This window comes from Salvelinus namaycush, chromosome 28 (assembly GCF_016432855.1).
Source record: "Salvelinus namaycush isolate Seneca chromosome 28, SaNama_1.0, whole genome shotgun sequence".
Taxonomy (NCBI): Eukaryota; Metazoa; Chordata; class Actinopteri; order Salmoniformes; family Salmonidae; genus Salvelinus; species Salvelinus namaycush.
Genome location: NC_052334.1, coordinates 7,694,252 through 7,711,991, shown reverse-complemented (window position 1 = coordinate 7,711,991; position 17,740 = coordinate 7,694,252). Strand labels below are relative to the sequence as shown.

The following is a 17,740-nucleotide window of genomic DNA, read 5'->3' as shown; positions in this document are numbered from 1 at the left end:
AACAAAACCCCACAAATTCTGACAAACTCCGAGCATTGATTATGCAAGAATGGGCTGCCATCAGTCAGGATGTGGCCCAGAAGTTAATTGACCGCATGCCAGGGCGGATTGCAGAGGTCTTGAAAAAGAAGGGTCAACACTGCAAATATTGACTCTTTGCATCAACTTGATGTAATTGTCAATAAATGCCTTTGACACTTATAAAATGCTTGTAATTATACTTCAGTATTCCATAGTAACATCTGACAAAAATATCTCAAGACACTGAAGCAGCAAACTTTGTGGAAATTAATATTTCTGTCATTCTCAAACTTTTGGCCACAACTGTACATTTTATTTTTCAAATTCTTTGTGGGTCTGTGTAATCTGAGGGAAATATGTCTCTCTAATATGGTCGTACATTTGGCTAGGAGTGGGCACATAGCCTGTCTTCTCTTGAGAGCCAGGTCTGCCTACGTCGTTCTCTCTCAATAAGGCTATGCTCACTGAGTCTGTACATAGTAAAATCTTTCCTTAATTTTGGGTCAGTCACGGTAGTCAAGTATTTTGCCACTGTGTATTCTCTGTTTAGGGACAAATAGCATTCTAGTTTGCTCTGTTTTTTGGTTAGTTCTTTCCAATGTGTCAAGTAATTATCTTTAAGTTTTCTCATGATTTGGTTGAGTCTAATTGTGTTGCTGTTCTAGGGCTCCGTGGGGTCTGTTTGTGTTTGTAAACAGAGCCCCAGGACCAGCTTTCTGATGGGAATCTTCTCCAGGTTCATCTCTCTGTAGGTGATGGCTTTGTTATGGAAGGTTTGGGAATCACTTCTTTTTAGGTGGTTGTAGAATTTAACGGTTCTTTTCTGGATTTTGATAATTAGCGGGTTTTGTCCTAATTCTGCTCTGCATGCATTTTTGGTGTTTTACTCTCTATCTGTTGACCTGGTCAAAATATTTAATGACTGCAGGCCTGAGTCACCTCTGTGTGTGTGTGTGTCACTGACTGCAGTCCTGGTTTGTCTCGCTCTCACTTAGATACCGGCTCATCTTTTGCTGCGTGTGGAGAGATGCTGGGCTACCCCAACCAACGACCCGTACAGTAACATCCAGTACACCTTCATCAAGGACAGGTCTGTTCAAAGGGAAGTTAAACATTATATCACTGTGTATAATAAGCTCCTCTCACCACATCTTGCTTTATATTTCATTCTGTTTGATAGAATTCATAAATATGTTATGGAGGCTTATCTAAATGTATATTTTTGTAGTGTCCCATTTTCAACCACACTTGACACCAGCACACAGTCCTCTGGGAATGGTGTTGTTGAAATATGAAATAAGAGCTGCTGAATTGCTTAGACAAGAGACCTGGGGGTGACAACTTCAGACCCCTGTCACATGACCCTGTCTGAGGCCATATAGATTTCAGACCCCTGTCACATGGACCAGGCCCTGTCTGATGCCGCGTTCATGTCATGTCGGAAACCCCAAAATTTCCGACTTGCTTACTTGTGGTAGAAAGATGATATCAGAGTTTCCCACTTGGGAAGTATCAGACTCAACCAATAGGAAGTTCTACGCAAATAACTTACGTTCATTTTAAATCTGAGGTCCCGAGTTTTCGACATGACGTGAACACTGCATCAGCCATATGCATTTCAGCTCAACAACTGTGCATGTCATTGACAACCAGGAGGTATGTTGTACTGTTAGCAACAGCACAGCAATGACTTGCACAAGGACTTTTGTTCACTACGTCTGAGGAGAAAACACTTCGGAGGATCTGTCTTGTCATTCCAAGAATACTAATGTTAATGTGTTTGCATTCCCATTATGAAAGATGGATATGTCACAATAGCAAAGTTCTCTGCTCTTACATTGGCATGTGTTCAATCAAAACCAGCGACTGTAGATTCTACACCAGTTTTTTTGTACCAGATGTTGGAATAGTTTACTAGGAATTATAGGGAAATCCATTAAAATGTTGAGTTTTATTAACCAACACATTCTAAAATGTATGATATCTTATTCAACGGTTGCACATGCTGCCTCTGATACTGATACGATCCATTGCCTGCTCTCTCTCTGTCTCTCTCGCTTTCTCTGGCTCCCTCTCTCTTTTTCTCTGGCTCCCTCTCTCTTTTTCTCTGGCTCCCTCTCTTTCTCTGGCTCTCTCTCGGTCTGTCTCAGCTGCCCCGTTTTGTCAAACGAACCATTGACAGTGCTGAAGAATGGACAGGGGCCAGAGGCTATGTTCAGGATACAAATGTTCAAGTTCGTGGGCAGCTCTTACAAGGATGTGTTTCTCCACTGCAATGTTCAGATCTGTCACAACACACTTGGGGTCTGTCAGCCTGTGAGTGATCCCTCCCCCTTTCTTCATAAAGATGATGCTCACTGGCTCGTTCAAACCCTAGTTTATAGCAAGGGCCTACTGCTGTCATAAAATAGACAACAAAACACACTTCTTTTTTATGTCTATTATTGCAATGAACTTTCATTTTGGAAAATTTAAAACAAAAAGTAAATATGGTAATTAGACTGGGTAATAATACTGTAATTAAACTATATATATTTGCTCACTGTACCTTAATATGTCTCCCTAATTTATATTGTTGATTACTACCCTTCATTTAACAGAACTGTTCTGGTGAGGATAACAATGGGCGGATGAGAAGAGATGTCACTACGGCCCATACAGTATCTTATGGACCAATCAGGCGACGTCTGCCTGAGAGTGACCAACCCAGCCTGAGTAAGTCTCCCAATAAAGGCTCTTTATTTACCATAACCAATATACTGTACTGGGTCATGTTCAGTCGAGATAAAAATGTTGTATTAGAGTGAAACAGTGAGGTACACTACCGTTCAAAAGTTTAGGACAATTACATTAGAGTGTCTAGTTTGAGAAGCAGACGCCTCACAAGTCCTCAACTGGCTGTGTCATTAAAGAGTACCCGCAAAACACCAGTCTCAACATCAACAGTGAAGAGGCGAGTCCGGTATGCTGGCCTTCTAGGCAGAGTTGTAAAGAAAAAGCCAAATCTCAGACTGGCCAATAAAAATAAAAGATTAAGATGGGCAAAAGAAGACAGATACTGCAGAGGAACTCTACCTAGAAGGCCAGCATCCCGGAGTCACCTCTTCACTGTTGACGTTGAGACTGGTGTTTTGCGGGTACTCTTTAATGACACAGCCAGTTGAGGACTTGTGAGGCGTCTGTTTCTCAAACTACACACTAATGTACTTGTCCTCTTGCTCAGTTGTGCACCGGAACCTCCCACTCCTCTTTTGGTTAAAGACAGTTTGTGCTGTTCTGTGAAGGGAGTAGTACAAAGCATTGTACAGGATCTTCAGTTTCTTGGCAATTTCTCGCATGGAATAGCCTTCATTTCTCAGAACAAGAATAGACTGACGAGTTTCAGAAGAAAGGTCTTTGTTCCTGGCCATTTTGAGCCTGTAATCGAACCCACAAATGCTGATGCTCTAGATACTCAACTAGTCTAAAGAAGGCCAGTTTTATTGCTTCTTTAAATCAGCACAACAGTTTTCAGCTGTGCTAACATAATTGAAAAAGGGTTTTCTAATGATCAATTAGCCTTTTAAAAGGATAAAATGGGATTAGCTAACACAACGTGGCATTGGAACACAGGAGTGATGGTTGCTGATAATGGGCCTCTGTACGCCTATGCAGATATTCCATAAAAAATCTGCCGTTTACAGCTACAATAGTCATTTGCAACGTTAACAATGTCTACACTGTATTTCTGATTAATTTGATGTTATTTTAATGGACAAAAATGTTTTGCTTTTCTTTCAAAAACAAGGACATTTCTAAGTGACCCCAAACTTTTGAACGGTAGTGTACGTTGCAGATAGAAATGCCATGATAGAGTCAACGTGATTCCTTATTCTACACTTCAGAGAGGCTTGTTTGTCCTTCATAACATATTTCTATCTGAACGTTCCAAAATGTTGTGTCCTGCTGAACACACCCCAGCTCATTTATGTTTTCCGTTTTAAAATGTTTTGCTAAGCGGTGCCCTACTGAATACGTCCCTGCATGTGGTTGACTGATCTCTTGCCCTGCAGACTCTGGAGGTGTCCCCTCGGTGGAGACCTTTGTCCTGGGAGGCCTACTTGTGGTCCTGCTGCTGTTCACTGGAGTGTTTGGGAGGCTGTGGCTGCGAACCAGACGTTCCTACCCAACACAGGAGGCTCAGCTCACCTTGTCCAACATACACCACAACTCAGAGGTGGCCCGCTGATCTAACCCAGCAGTTCAAGCAATGAAAACTGATATGAACCGGTGCACGCAGACACACAAATTAAAGCATGCACAGGCATGCATGCACACATAAACACACATTACATTTCTGCATAAGGAAAGAGGAAAGTATGAATTGACTGTAGTTTGGGGTGTAAATAAAATCTCACTGTAGAAAGAGGGATTTTGAAGATGTAAATGAGAACATGTCTCTGCAAGGAGTGTTCTGTGTTTTTTTGTAGAGAAAAATAAAGGTATTTCAAAGAGCTGTTTATGGCGTTTAATTGTAATATTTCGGACTTTTTCAATGTCTAAGACAACATATTTTAGTGAGATGTAATATCGTGAGGTTATTCCCCATCTATTTCAGGCGCACGTCTCTAGCCAAACTTCACTACATGATGACGTAATCAACTAGCGCCACTTGTAGCAGCTATCCAAAGATGGCTAGTTAGCTTTTTACAACACAGCGACTGGAGTCGAAAGACACGACATGAATATTTGTAACTGTCTAACAGCTACAACATTGCCGAACTAGTTAATTGTGTGTGGCTAGTGTTGCTGCCGAATATAAAGACAAGACTCATACGCTGTATCGTTTTTTCTTACGGGTAAGCCAACTTTGCCAAGTAACAGTAACGTTAGCCAGCTAATTTAGCGATCTAGCTTTAGTACTCGTTTAGCTAGTTAACGTCAGTTAATTTTCAAACTCCTTATTACCTGTAATTAAATCACAGGGGTGTTTGGTAGCCGCTAGCTAGCAATGCTAATTTACGGCTAAAGTAGGGTTAAAGATGGGAGCTGGCGTTGCTAGTCTAGACATCGTTATTTTCTATTTGAAGCCGCTAAGCCAGGCATACCACTTGCCAAGCAGTGGCATGCTTATCTGGCTATCATTTTAACTGCATCATTTTGATCATCTAGCCAATTAGCTTGCTACCATGTTTAATTACATATTTGTTAGTAATAGAACTACCGTAGCTCTCAAACTCTAGGCAGCATTCTGCGTTTTCCTACTGTTTTCAGCGATTAGCTTCGCCACGAAGGGCTAATAATGTGAAGTACAATCTCGATGCTGTGTTTTAACGTTTAGAAACGTCAATAGTCATGGCTTTCATCGCCGATAAAGAATCCTTCAAATAAAACCGATACACTTACTGTAGCAGTTTTGCACAGATCCATACAGCTATATGGGTGACTTCCCGAGTTCCGTTTACACACAGGTGTTCAGAGTAGGCTAATTAGCACAGGTGTCTGTTTTCTGTATACAAGCGCTGTAACATGGATATATGACCTTGTGGGAACTCTAACCCTATCAAGGTGTGTATCAATTAAACTTTTTTTTTTTTCATGATAAGGTCCTTAAATGCTTCCAATACCGTAGCGCAAGCGACGAGCGTTAATGTTCAGATTGAGCGTCGGGACTCTTAAAACTCCCCCATACAGATGACGTCTTTTCCGAGTAAAATACTACTTGAGTTAAAAGTATTTGGTTTTAAATATACTTAAGTATCAAAAGTAAAAATCCTTAAACATTCCTTGTAAGTAAACCAGACAGCACCATTATTTTAAATTATTTTTTAAATTTAAGGATAGGCAGTGGCACATTCCAAAACTTGGACATAATTTACAAACGAAGAAGCATGTGTTTAGTGAGTCCGCCAGATCAGAGGCAGTAGGGATGACCAGGGATGTTCTCTTGATAAGTGTGTCAATTAGACCTGCTAAGCATTCAAAATGTAACTAGTACTTTTGGGTGTCAGGGAAAATGTATGTTATTTTCTTTAGGAATGTAGTGAAGTAAAATATAAATAGTACAGTACCACACAAAACTACTTAAGTAGTACTTAAAAGTATTTTTATTTAAGTTCTTTACACCACTGCTCTTTTGTGTAATATAATGTAACTGAGAATCATGATCAATGGCTAAGATAGAACAGGTGAGTTATAAAAAAAAATGTGTGGCTTGCTACAAGTCATTGTTTTTTTTCTTTATATTTTGCAAAACGGGCACTGGTAGTAATGAAAATAGCTAGCTAGCTATGTGTTTGTATAGCTACTTCTTGCAGTGACTAAGTTCTGTTGAAATGTTTTTCCTAGTCGTATCTTATGCATTTCTATATATGAAAGTTACTGGAGAAAAAAATGTAGTTAGCTACACAAATAACTTTACAACAGTAGCTAGCCATATCTGACTAAAAAGTTAAATTCTTAGCTACAACTACAGCAGGAAGTAAGCATATTTAGATGCACGTTTATGGATGATAGCTATACAGGTAACTGCCAAAATAAAGGAAAAACTAAATTAGGATTACAAAGTATATTGAAATCCAGTGCTTCCACACAGGTGTGGTTCCTGAGTTAAGCAATTCACTTCCCCGTCATGTATAAAAATGCCCAGTTGACCATTATTTGGCTACCATGGCTAGAAGAAGAGATCTCAGTGACTTTGAAACAGGGGTCTCAAAGGAGCTTAGTGAGTCATCTGTCATCAGATCTCTTTTACATTTTACTCATTTAGCACAGGGTTTTCCAACCTCAGTCCTGGGGCCCCCCTCTGGGTGTTTGGGGAAACCCTGATTTAGCAGACGCTCTTATCCAGAGCGATTTAGTTAGCTATCTTAAGATGAATGCACTAGGTGGGACAAGTACATCACAGGCATTAGAACGTAATTGAGGTGAGGAGGATTATTTAAGATACTGTTTGACGTGGTAGGGTTTCATATGTTTTCGGAAGATGGGCAGGAACTCTTCTGTCCTAGCTTCAGGGGGAAGCTGGTTCCACCATTGGTATGCCAGGACAGAGAAGAGCATGGACACTATGCTGGTGTTTCTTTTATTTTGGCAGTTACCTGTATATGTCCAATAATAATTGCAACCACATCTCTAGTATTTTCTATTTTCATTACACGCCACTTTCGTGGATGACCAGATATTCCAAAATGGAATCCTATCCTGCTGTTGTATTTATAGTAATTCAAGGCCTGTCAAGCCATCCAAGCCCAGCAGTGCAACGTTTTTCCTTAGACTGTCATGGTTGGCCGACAGTTGCTTATAATAATCTTCAAGTTTTGTCATTATCAAGCTATGAGCAGGCCAGTGAGTCCAAAGATGGTGAATAAATTAAGATGTCCCACTCCGAACCTTTTACAGTTGAAAAAAAAAAAGTGGCATTTCCTGTCTGCTTAAGTGGCTCTCCCATATGCACCAATGCAATAACAGCTGGTTCTGATCTGCTTAGTTCATTGACTGTATATGAACCAGAAAAGGGAGCAAGTGGGATGTCTCGCTTCCTCTTCTGTCTCTGGTGAGACCACTGAACCGGCCTCTGCTTCGTACAGCCTCACCTTGGGGTCAAAGGTCATGAACCCTGTGGTACTTTAGGTTATATTCTAGAACTGGCGTGACCATGTACTGCAACCCGAGACGGGTGTCGTAAAATGTCATGCAGCAGCGTAAGAGATTTAGTAAACAGAAACCGTCTGAGATGGCAGCAGGGAGCAGGCGCTATGCAAGCCTTTTAAAGGCACGAGACTCCATTGCCACATGTTCCGTGGCTAGAGAGCCAGTCAGTGGGATAATGTGACAGGATGTTTCTAGCAACTGGGACATGGCCTGGTTACTTTTTCTATTCATAAACTGACTGTGGTTGAACTTGATTTTGTCTATTTTAATTAGACCTAAATTGTCCAATGTTTTTAATAATGGTGTTTTTTCACCCTCATTATTGCAGGCCACTTCACCCCTAACCCCCCACCCCCTTTTACATCCAGAATATCAACACAACAAAGATGGAGGAGCTCCATACCCACTGCCTGAACTGTGTGAACCGGAGGTGTATGATTCGCACAGAGACTGGTATGTCCTGTGATCTCATTGGCTGTCCTCTCGTCTGTGGGGCAGTCTTCCACTCCTGTAAAGAGGAGGAACATCATTTACTATGCCCGTTTGAAAGAGTGCCTTGCCTCAACACTGGATTTGGGTGCCCTTTCACTATCCCCCGGATTAAGATGGCTAAACACCTAGAGACGTGCCCGGCCAGTGTGGTGTGTTGCACCATGGAGTGGAACCGTTGGCCTGTGAGCTATTCAGACAGGAAGTCCTACGAGCATTTGAGCAATGTTGAAGTGGTGGAGCAGCTCGACATGGCCCTGGCTCTGCAAGATCAGAGGATGCTACTGGAGTCTCTTAGAGTCACCACCAACACGTCAAAGAACAGATATAATAAATCAGCTGAGGAAACGTGTTACAAGATCGCTGATGTAATGTCAAGTGTACCAGAGACTGACGTTAGTAATAGAACGGTTGAAATGGATGAGGCTGCTGCTTTGACTAATGGAGTGGTTGAAATGGAAGATGATGATGAGTCTTATAGTGAGGTACACAAAATAAACTTAGCAGCTACCTTGGCTGTCCTCAGAAGTGCCAAGGACATTGACTTGATCAGTGTAAATGTTGAAAACGGTGAGAGAGAAGGGGTTCTCCATAGGGGAGAGGACAGTGATAATGATAATCATAATGATTTGAAGAATGTAGAGATGAAGGCAAGTGACACAGAGTCGGGCTGTGAGCTCGGCGCAGTGGGCGGAGCCGGAGTGGACTGTGGATTTGGAACAGACAGACAGGGAGACGAGAGCTATTGGGGAGAGTCTTCAGAGGAAGTGGAGAAGGACCATGTGATGGGTCTTGCTGAGGTGGGTTGTCCTCCTCTCAGTAATGGTTTCAACCATACAGGAGACAACCAAAAACACTTGAGACAGCGTGAGTGGATGGATCTGAGCAGATCTCCACCCAGATGCTCTGAAGTCAACAGGTTTTCAGACTTCAGGCTGGTGATGCCTTATCTCTCCATGCCTAATATAGTAGCACCACGGGAGCCCTCTGGGCCCCACCCTCCACCACTACCCATCCACCTGCCTCTTCCCATGCCTCTCCCTAATCTGGAGCCCTACAACGTGCTCCAGCACCTGCCCTTGGAGATCGAAGACAGGTGGCTGGAGAGGAAACTTCAGAACCTCCAGGTGCTCAGAGGGATGAGCGTGTTTACATTTAACGGGCGCAGGGCTCTGATGTCTGACCCCTATCTGTTCAGAGCCAAAATGGAGGACAAGTCAGTGGACACCTCAGACCTGGAGGTAACTGACGATCCATTGGGGCTCCATGGAATCGACCTGATCACGGCAGCACTGCTCTTCTGTCTGGGGGACTCCCCTGGGGGCCGCAGCATCTCAGACAGCAGGTTTGTAGACGGCTACCACGTCGACTTTGGTACCCAGACCTTCTCCTTCCCCTCGGCTATACTGGCCACTAACACCATGGTGGGGGATATCGCCTCAGCGTCGGCCTGTGATCACGCCAGCCCTCAGCTCTCCAACCCCAGCCCCTTCCACTCTCTCCGGCTGGACCTGGTTTTGGAGTGCGTGGCCCGTTACCAGACCAAGCAGCGCACCATGTTCACCTTCGTGTGTGGACAGCTGTTCCGCAGGGACGAGTTCTCCTCGCATTTCAAAAACGTTCACGGGGACATCCATGCCGGGCTGAACGGCTGGCTGGAGCACCGCTGTCCCCTGGCCTACTACGGCTGCACCTATTCCCAGAGACGCTTCTGTCCCTCTGTTCAGGGCTCCAGGATCATCCATGACAGACACCTGGGCTCGTTTGGGGTGCGGCCCGACATGCCTCCCCAGTACGGCGATAAAACCCTCCACAGGAATGCCTGTCGGTTCGGGTCCACCTGCGACCACCTGAGCTCCTTGCCCTTCGAGGTGCAACAGTATGTGGCCAGTTTCCTGGATGGCTTCACCCTGTGCCAGTTGTCTAGGGTCTCTCGGACAATGAGGGATGTGTGTGGCAGTTTACTGCAGTCCAGAGGCATGGTGGTGCTGCTCTGGGAGAACACACGAAGGCCTGATGGGTCGTCCTCATGGCAGATCCAAAACAAGGTTAGTCACTTACTGTGCGTGCATGTGCATTAACATCTGTATCCAAGCTGTATCACAACCAGCCGTGATTGGGAGTCCCGTAGGGCGGCACACAATTGGGCCAGCATCATCAGGTGTAGGCCGTCATTGTAAATAAGAATTTGTTCTTAACTGACTTGCCTAGTTAAATAAATGTTCAATTGAATTTTATCTAGTGTAATTTTCCCATAAATCTATGATCCATGCAATAGTAGGACAGTCTGAGATGTGTGGGGATCTCAAGTTAGAATTCACACCTATTTGCTGACCATTGAATACAGGTTGTCCTGTCTCAACAAAATTGTCAATTAGATTAAAGGCTTGGCATTGCAAAAGGACAAACACAAGCAGGAATACAATATGACATCTAGTATATCAACGGCTTTATTGTTATTGGATGAGAACTAATTAGTTTATAATATTCTGTTTGTGAACCAGGTGTGGCGATTTAGCACAGCCTTCAGTACAGTGAAGGAGTGGAAGTTTGCCAACATCACCAGTATGGCCGACCATCTGAAGAAGTGCAAGTTTAACACCATCACCTGTCGGGACGAGGCCATCCCTCTGCCCTGCATGTGCTTATCCAGAGAGCTCACCAAAGAGGGATGCTCACTGCGCTCAGTCCTCAAGCCAGTATTATGAGTAACGCTATAAAAGGGTTGGAGTCCATGGGTACGTCTAAAATGGCACCCTATTAAAAGTAGTGCACTATGTAAGCTTTGGGGTACTATTATGGACGTAGCTCATTTCAATCCATTCAGTAAGTTCTTACAGAAGTACTCCCAGAATTCACTGAATTGAAATGCACTCCAACCCTGCTCTATGAGAAGCAAATACAAAATGCTGCTATCTTTCTCTTCCGGTCTGGACAGAAAAAACCTGACTTGTTTTCAACCTATTTGATATGCATTCACGCTGAGTGGACAAAACATTAGGAACACCTGCTCTTTCCATGACAGACTGACCAGGTGAATCCAGGTGAAAGCTATGATCCCTTATTGATGTCACCTGTTAAACCCACTTCAATCAGTGTAGATGAAGGGGAGGAGACAGGTTAAAGAAGGATGTTTAAGCCTTGAGACATGGATTGTGCATGTGTGCCATTCAGAGGGTGATTGGGGCAAGACAAAAAATTTAAGTGCCTTTGAACGTGGGTATGGTAGGAGGTGCCAGGCGCACCGGTATGATTGTGTCAAGAACTGCAGCGCTGCTGGGTTTTTCACACTCAACAGTTTCCGGTGTGTATCAATAATGGTCCTCCACCCAAAGGACATCCAGCCGACTTGACACAACTGTGAGAAGCATTGGAGTCAACATTGGCCAGCATCCCTGTGGAACACTTTTGACACTTTGTGGAGTCCATGCCCCAATGAATTGACTGTTCATGGGGGAGGCGCAACGTAACTCAATATTAGGGAGGTGTTCTTAATGTTTTGTGCACTGTATATATTCTTGTTACCAATGTACTGAATAGATTATTTAACTTTTACATACTCTGTCAATGTGTAAATAAAACATGTTTCGATGTTATATTTTCTATTTTTATAAGATAACTAAGTTCGTACTGTGCCGCATTGACAACAAAAGAAAATGGAGCCTTAACTTATGATAAAGACTTGATTTCTGGTCATGGGAGGGATCTGATGGGGATCTTTTAATGAGTAGATTTCTCATTGACCCCCGGCTAGAGCGATTTACAACGTCTTGCACGGTTTTATATACTTAAGGTGATAATGGTTTTTGTTGAGTTTGAGTCAGCGGATCATTCCGTTACTTTTGAGTCAGCGGATCATTCTGTTACTTTTGAGTCAGCGGATCATTCTGTTACTTTTGAGTCAGCGGATCATTCCGTTACTTTTGAGTCAGCGGATCATGCCGTTACTTTTGAGTCAGCGGATCATGCCGTTACTTTTGAGTCAGCGGATCATGCCGTTACTTTTGAGTCAGCGGATCATGCCGTTACTTTTGAGTCAGCGGATCATGCCGTTACTTTTGAGTCAGCGGATCATGCCGTTACTTTTGAGTCAGCGGATCATGTTAAGATATTGTCAGTGTAGCTATTTAATGCCGGGATTCAATCCGATCACTCTTGTAGACGACGCACATTTTAAAGGTATACTTGGCAGATGTCAGCTCAATTATTTGAAATTACCTTTTAAATGTAGATCAGAATGAATCCCGGCCTAACTCAACCTCCATCAGTATCAGGCTGGACAACAATGTTGACTGTTTGAGTTAAGGGTGATTGGTTGTCTTTCTGTATCCACTCTCCTTTTCCTCATTTGAGAACGATGTTACTTCTGTGAAAACCATTTGTGTGAATACTTGTTATAGATCAGTGAATCCTGCAGGCCCGGGAAAGTTGGCATAATGTAGCTTCTGTTCATTTAGAGTTGATCAGTATGGAAACTGATCATCATTCAATCATGGGCGTGTCTTTAAGTTATCATATTAGTGTTTTTATCTTTGTATTGTCCTCTTGGCTCTACGTAGTCACTGTGTTCAGAAGTTGCCTGCTGTGTCTCAGGGTTTGTAAAACATGGTTGCCTTCCAAATGGCACCCTATGAACTATATAGTGTTCTAATTTTGACGCTCCGGGGTCAGCAGTAGTGCACTGTATAGAGATTAGGGTGCCATTTGGGTAGTTGCCATGGAACAGAATCAATAGTGCTGGCCATTACTTGTACTGTATTGCCTGATTGACACTATAGGGCCGAGCCAGACCGGACTCTATAGTGTGAATTTGGCTTGTGTGTAAAAGATGCACCAAGCTATCTACCAGTCTTCACATGGAACAGTCACTTTATTGTCATGGTTATAGAGTGGGGTTAGTTCTAGGACTGATACACCGTTCAGTATTACTGATGTGTTTTATTACAGTGTTGCTACTGACACATTCAATTCCATGTCCTCAAAAGATCTTATACTTATCGATAACCTACCCATCATTTGACATGATTTTCTCCGGTTTGAATATTAGTTGAAAATCTGTTTGGGTTTGGAAGTGGAGTGCAATATTTAATTAATCAGTCTTAAAGATGGTGTTAATGAAATTAAGGCCTGGATTCAATCCGATCGCAGGTTGAAGAAAATGTGGCTTTAAAAGGCAATCTTCCAGTGTTTGCGGAGATCGCATTCACAGTAAACGCTGTATATTTCGGTTCAATTGGAAATTACCTTTAAATGACGCTTTGTCGGTGAAGCACAATCGAATTGAATCCCGCCTTAATTCATGGGTTTAAGATTGGGTTTAAGATTGGGTTGTAACGACCTTGGATCTTAAGGGCACAGTTTGCATCTGTTCTTTTTAAAAGGAAGTAAATGTTTATTTTACTTCAAGTTCTTCTCTGAATGGCTGTACTGTTTGTTCTTCCCTGTGTGTGTTATTACATTTTGGGGGAAAAGACCAGTGCAAACTTTGCATTATTGCAATCATGATGAACACCCCGGATGAAAAGTTTGAAACATTTTGATATGGTGAAATAATCCACACTTGTTTGGTTTGATACACATTTTGTACATGTTTAGTATTCTTCCATGCAACACTTTTTTAAATGGAGTTTTTTCCTATTATTTGGTGTAGTTCAGGATGTTATTAACATGCCACCAATATTACATAGACCACGTAAAGGTCTTCGCGGGTCTACCCGAAGACCCGGGACCTGAATGGGTCTAAAACTCAAACATTTCCCTAGGGTCCGGGTCCTGTTCGATTGTCATTGGGTCTCGGGTCAATTTAACTACAGCTGATAGATCCGAATGGACACAACCACGACTCTGCATAGTCTAAGATATATTTCTTTTACGCTAATACGGTGAATTTATTGACATAGAAGGCCTAGACAACATACAGCATAAAGACCTATTCGTTAACCAGAAGAGCAATCATAAATATTTTGGTGTCACTCGGGTCCAATCAGGTCTGTTCTGGTATGGGTCCAGGTCTGGTTGTTCTCAGGTCTGATTTTAACCTATTGATCATCCCCACATTATATCTTGGGCCCAGATCTGTTTGATGCTTAGACAAGTCTGATGGTCGTTGATGACCAATGACTAGGAGTTGGCAAAACAGCACAAACAGATCTGGGACCAGGCTAGACATGTTTCTGCTGGAGTCAGATTTAAATCCCCTTTTTTTCTGCATGTGAGTGAAGAGATTAACCGTCATTCTTAAAAACATGATTTATCCATAAAATGCAAGGTTATTTTTCACACTACAATAACCTTTCTAACGGTTGTGTGTGCCTCTATACAATGGGATTATCTGTATTTGACTACATTTGATGGTAGCATTTGCAACAATGAAATGACAGCTTTAAACAAGAATCTGGAAGCGTAATTTAGTTTGAAACTTTTCTTCAACAATTTATGTTATAGAGGTGATTATTTATGTATTGCCCAGTTTATTAAACTCTAGTTAAATAACACAATTTGTTGAAAAAAGGTTTGAGATTAACTCATGCTGCCAGATTACAATGAAGTTTATGGTACATTTTGCACTTAAAGCTAGAATCCTTACTTGAAACAATAACTAAGGGTCAAAAGCTGAGGGATGAACCTGGAGAAATGTAACTGCTCAAATTCATAGATAGCTATGGATCCAAGGACTGCCCATCCATGATATCAAAATTATAGTTTTAACCATGTTTTGAGGCTATATAGTGTTTGTTTACATTTATATTGGCTACAAACACTTGAGTAAAACAAGCTTATATTTGGGGTTCTAATGGGGAACGACAGCTGAACTAAGTTCATGAGGCATTTATAAGTTCTATTCTTCAAGAATCAATGGGTATCATTAATTTAAGTCCAAAAATTGATGTAGCATCTAAGGATTCTAGCTTTAACGCGTTACTTTTGCTATACGAAAACGTTTTCCCACAGTGTCTTACTGTTTTACATGTTTTGTTCAGTTTGTTTTAGCGGCCCTGGTGTATAAAGCTCCTTCACATTACTGTGTATCATCAACAGCAATTTCATCACCAATAAAGGTTTTTCTTTACTTGCTACAACATGGTTTAAATATCTTCTACGAGAACAGCATCATGTTTACTGATGGTCGAGTCTCAGCTGCTAAAGGTGTGCGGGAGACTGGAGGAGGTTGGGCCTCTATCGGTGAGGTCTGGTAGCAGGGTCTCCATCGGTGAGGTCTGGTAGCAGGGCCTCCATCGGTGAGGTCTGGTAGCAGGGCCTCCATCGGTGAGGTCTGGTAGCAGGGCCTCCATCGGTGAGGTCTGGTAGCAGGGCCTCCATCGGTGAGGTCTGGTAGCAGGGTCTCCATCGGTGAGGTCTGGTAGCAGGGTCTCCATCGGTGAGGTCTGGTAGCAGGGCCTCCATCGGTGAGGTCTGGTAGCAGGGCCTCCATCGGTGAGGTCTGGTAGCAGGGCCTCCATCGGTGAGGTCTGGTAGCAGGGCCTCCATCGGTGAGGTCTGGTAGCAGGGCCTCCATCGGTGAGGTCTGGTAGCAGGGCCTCCATCGGTGAGGTCTGGTAGCAGGGTCTCCATCGGTGAGGTCTGGTAGCAGGGTCTCCATCGGTGAGGTCTGGTAGCAGGGCCTCCATCGGTGAGGTCTGGTAGCAGGGCCTCCATCGGTGAGGTCTGGTAGCAGGGCCTCCATCGGTGAGGTCTGGTAGCAGGGCCTCCATCGGTGAGGTCTGGTAGCAGGGCCTCCATCGGTGAGGTCTGGTAGCAGGGCCTCCATCGGTGAGGTCTGGTAGCAGGGCCTCCATCGGTGAGGTCTGGTAGCAGGGTCTCCATCGGTGAGGTCTGGTAGCAGGGCCTCCATCGGTGAGGTCTGGTAGCAGGGTCTCCATCGGTGAGGTCTGGTAGCAGGGTCTCCATCGGTGAGGTCTGGTAGCAGGGCCTCCATCGGTGAGGTCTGGTAGCAGGGCCTCCATCGGTGAGGTCTGGTAGCAGGGTCTCCATCGGTGAGGTCTGGTAGCAGGGTCTCCATCGGTGAGGTCTGGTAGCAGGGTCTCCATCGGTGAGGTCTGGTAGCAGGGTCTCCATCGGTGAGGTCTGGTAGTGATCTCTCCTCAGGACCTGCGGAAGTAGGATACATCTTTAGAAACCGGAACTGAGCTATGAAAAGGTCCAACAATAATGGAATAGAACTAAATAAAATACAAATGACTATAAACGGACAATATGACAATCACTGACTGGCATTTAAACCATGGCCAACTATGTTTTGCTCACAGACCTCCTCCCCCATATCCGTCTACGTATAAGACTGGGAGGGTGTTACTATCTGTACAGAGAACTGAGAAGACAACTCTGGTTCCATTAGCTTTACCTTAGCAGCAGAGGAAACTTTGTAAACCACCTTGAACATGACAGGATGTCCTGGAGACTCTATGAGTAAAAAAATGCAAAAAAATTAAGTTAATTATGAAGAGATGTATCACTGCACAATCAATGGGTGTATCTCTACTGCTGTAATCCAACCAAAACATCTCTGGGGAGAGATATTGTAGTGTATAGTAGTTACATTTCTCAATAAATCTTACAAAACCGAAATAAACTAATTTAAGTGAATCATTGGCTTCTGAAAGCAACTCCAAACTTGTTCCTCTCCCAAGCTTGTTGTTCAGAGTATCCATGAAGAGTCTGATTTACTTGCGACGGGAACCTATACATACTTTTGACCTCTAGAGAGCACTAGAACTCCAATAACACTATAATCCAACTGGATAAATGCACTATGCTCTTGTAAAATATTGTAATTGATAATATACACAGAGTATACAAAACATCAGGAACACCCCCCCCTCTTTTGCCCTCAGAACAGCCTCAATATGTCAGGGACATAGACTCCACAAGGTGTCAAAAGCATTCCACAGGGATGCTGGCCAATGTTGACTCCAATGCCTCCCACAGTTGTGTCAAGTTGGCTGGATGTCCTTAGGGTGGTGGACCATTCTTGATACACACAGGAAACTGTTGAGCGTGAAAAACCCAGCAGCGTTGAAGTTCTTGACACAAACCGGTGCGCCTTGCACCTACTACCATACCCCGTTCAAAGGCACTTAAATCTTTTGTCTTGCCCATTCACCCTCTGAATGGCACACACGCACAATCCATGTCTCAATTGTCTCAAGGCTTAAAAATCCTTCTTTAACCTGTCTCCTCACCTTCATCTACACTGATTGAAGAGGATTTAACACATGACATCAATAAGGAATCATAGCTGTCACCTGGATTCACCTGGTCAGTAGGTTATGGAAAGAGCAGTGTTCCTAATGTTTTATATACTCAGTGTATTTAGCAGATCTTGTCTTTAAAAATTATAATTACAAGGATAAACTTCCGCCGTACAAATCCAAAACCATTATCAGTGATTTCGATAAATCAGGTGCACCTTGATCTCTTCCCTGTAGATATTTACCCTACTGTACCTTTCAAATATTGACTTATATTATCAACTACCCTAGCTGGATTGAAATAGCTCAACATGCTCACTTCTCTTGGATACAGGGAAACTGATTGGCTCCAACAAAGAATGGGCACATCCAATAAGAAATGGTCACAA

General features: G+C 43.2%; 2 protein-coding genes across 2 annotated transcripts; one reads left to right on the top strand and one right to left on the bottom strand.

Moving 5' to 3' along the window:
• The first annotated feature begins 4,691 nt into the window (after nucleotides 1–4,691).
• LOC120023492 (F-box only protein 30-like) lies at nucleotides 4,692–11,216 on the top strand. Its single transcript, XM_038967521.1, has 3 exons — nucleotides 4,692–4,859; nucleotides 7,982–10,190; nucleotides 10,647–11,216. Exons 2-3 carry the CDS (start codon nucleotides 8,040–8,042, stop codon nucleotides 10,848–10,850), a joined length of 2,355 nt encoding a protein of 784 aa, XP_038823449.1. The 5' UTR covers nucleotides 4,692–4,859; nucleotides 7,982–8,039; the 3' UTR covers nucleotides 10,851–11,216.
• A 4,022-nt stretch (nucleotides 11,217–15,238) lies between these two features.
• Nucleotides 15,239–16,270, bottom strand: LOC120023012 (putative proline-rich protein 21). Its single transcript, XM_038966964.1, has one exon. It carries the CDS (start codon nucleotides 16,268–16,270, stop codon nucleotides 15,239–15,241), a length of 1,032 nt encoding a protein of 343 aa, XP_038822892.1.
• Nucleotides 16,271–17,740: the final 1,470 nt, after the last annotated feature.